We start from the raw sequence: 2,341 nt of genomic DNA, 5'->3' as shown, positions 1-2,341 counted from the left end.
AAGGGATATGGACAAAGCGCTGGGACGAGATTAGTTTTGGATATCTGGTTGGGCACAGAAGAATTTGACCTAAGTGTCTGTTTCTGTGCTGTACATCTCGATGACTGGCTTTCCACGAATGTTTGTCATGTCTATGTTCAGTTTCTCTCTGGTGGTGGTGTCAATGCCTTGATGGCTCATTTTGCTTTCCCCCCGACTTCCTGGGAATGTTAACCATTTTGTCTGGTTGTTCTTCAAGAAGCTGCATTGCAGATTTACCCTGAACTGACGTTTTTTTGCTTCCCAAAATCCGACCTGTTCACTCTCAGCAATATCCCAGTGTTGTGAAAGATATTAAATTTCAGGTGGAGTTATCCAAAACTCAGAGATGTCAGTCTTGACGTTTTTGCTTTTCTGCCCCTATAAGACCCTGAATCAACACCTTCAGGAGAATGAGTTAGAGCGGAGGCCGGGGAGGAGAGAGAGTGGGATAGTGCTTTCAATTTTATGTAATAACAACACAAACAAATTGCTTGTTCTGAATTTTTATTCTGGACTGACAGTAATGAATTTTGTAATCTCTTTTGACAGAGTATTTGAAGATCTGAAGACGGAAGTTTCAAATTCAACAGATGAAGGACTTATGCCCAAAATGTCGATGCTCCTGCTCCTCAGGTGCTGCCTGACTTGCTGTGCTTTTCCAGTGCCGCACTTTTCGATACTGACTCTCCAGTGTCTGCAGTCCTCACTTTGACGTCAATGTCTGACAGTCACTCAATCCATTGGGACCACAACCATTTTTGACTGATTCTGTGTTTCAGTCCGTTCTCAGCATCAGTGGGACTGGATGAGAGACCCAACTGTTGGAGTGAACTGAGTGTGGAGCCTGAAACAGTTATAAGGCCTGGGAAGATGAATTCATGGAGGGGAGGAGCTATACATGTGTTGTGTGCAGCTGAAACTTTGGCCATGGAGAAACCCGAGGAATCCTGCCCCATGGAGAAACCGTGGAAGTGTGGCGACTCTGGGAAAGGCTTCCATTTCCCATCTACTTTGGCGATTCATCGTCGCAGTCACACCGGGGAAAGGCCATTCCCCTGCACAGAGTGCGGGAAGGCCTTCAGCAATTCCTCCGACCTGGTGAGGCACCGGCGGGTCCACACCAGGGAGAGGCCCTTCAGCTGCTCTGAGTGTGGGAAGGCCTTCAGCAATTGCTCTGACCTGTTGAGGCACCGGCGGGTCCACACAGGGGAGCGGCCCTTCAGGTGCTCCGCATGTGGGAAGGGCTTTACCCAGACCTCCACCCTGTTGGCCCACCGTCAGGTCCACACTGGGGAGAGGCTGTTCCTCTGCACCGAATGCAGGAAGGGCTTCAGCAATTCCTTCGCCATGCTGACCCACCAGTGGGTCCACACAGGGGAGAGGCCATTCCCCTGCACAGAGTGCAGGAAGGCCTTCAACAGTTCCTCCGACAGGCTGAAGCACCAGCGGGTCCACACGGGGGAGAGGCCCTTCAGCTGCCCAGAGTGCGAGAAGGGCTTTACCCAGGCCTCTGACCTGCTGAGGCACCAGCGGGTCCACACAGGGGAGAGACCATTCACCTGCTATCAGTGCGGGAAGAGCTTTAGCCGCTCCTCCCACCTGCAGAGACACCAGAGAGTTCACATGCCATCGCAGGGGGTTTAAAACAGCGACGGCTGAGTGCCTTTATTGACTGGACTATTAACCCAGTTCCGGGAGCTGCCAAGGCACATGGCGGAATTGGAATTTGGTTAGAAATCGAGTTCAGAATCTAACAACGAAACAATTGTCAGGGAGGGGAGGGGGAACCCCCATCAGATTCACTCACAACCTTTTAAGGGAAGGAAACTGCTGATGTGGGAACGGATTCACTCGCTCGTCCCAGTGCATCCTTTACCTGGACTGGCTTACACGTGACTTCAGACCCACAGCAGTCTGGTTGACTATTCTGCACTCCTTCTCCCCCCCCCCCCCCCAACTCCAGCCGATGAGGGGGGAGAAACCTACTTGGAGACAAGGTATGGGTTTAAATTGGTGCATGAGGCAATACGTCTAGTTTATGGCTATACCAAGGATTCAATTACAAAAGGACAACTCTGTGCTGACAAATAGTAAAGAACGTGGGGGTGAGGGGGCGGGGGGAGAAGTGTGTGCGCTTTGACCTTGAGCTGTTTTTAAAAAAAAGATACTTTTTCTACACCTTTTTGCTGGGGGGATCTGAAGCTGTAACAAGGTTGGGTCGCAATAAAGGTTACCTGAACTTACTGCCGGGCTCAGACCCTCATTGAAAGCTTTGAGCTCCAAGACGTTTTTGTTTAAAAGCTGCTCATTTCTTTCAGCT

At 50.5% G+C, this 2,341-nt stretch overlaps 1 protein-coding gene across 1 annotated transcript; it reads left to right on the top strand.

Moving 5' to 3' along the window:
* The first annotated feature begins 929 nt into the window (after positions 1–929).
* On the top strand, positions 930–2,264 carry LOC122545418 (zinc finger protein 436-like). Its single transcript, XM_043684447.1, has one exon. The coding sequence runs from the start codon at positions 949–951 to the stop codon at positions 1,663–1,665; it is 717 nt and encodes a 238-aa protein (XP_043540382.1). The 5' UTR covers positions 930–948; the 3' UTR covers positions 1,666–2,264.
* Positions 2,265–2,341: the final 77 nt, after the last annotated feature.

The sequence above is a fragment of the Chiloscyllium plagiosum genome, unplaced genomic scaffold (genome assembly GCF_004010195.1).
Source record: "Chiloscyllium plagiosum isolate BGI_BamShark_2017 unplaced genomic scaffold, ASM401019v2 scaf_89590, whole genome shotgun sequence".
NCBI lineage: Eukaryota > Metazoa > Chordata > Chondrichthyes > Orectolobiformes > Hemiscylliidae > Chiloscyllium > Chiloscyllium plagiosum.
The sequence above is the reverse complement of the archived record's forward strand: the minus strand, read 5'-3'. Positions and strand labels throughout refer to the sequence as shown.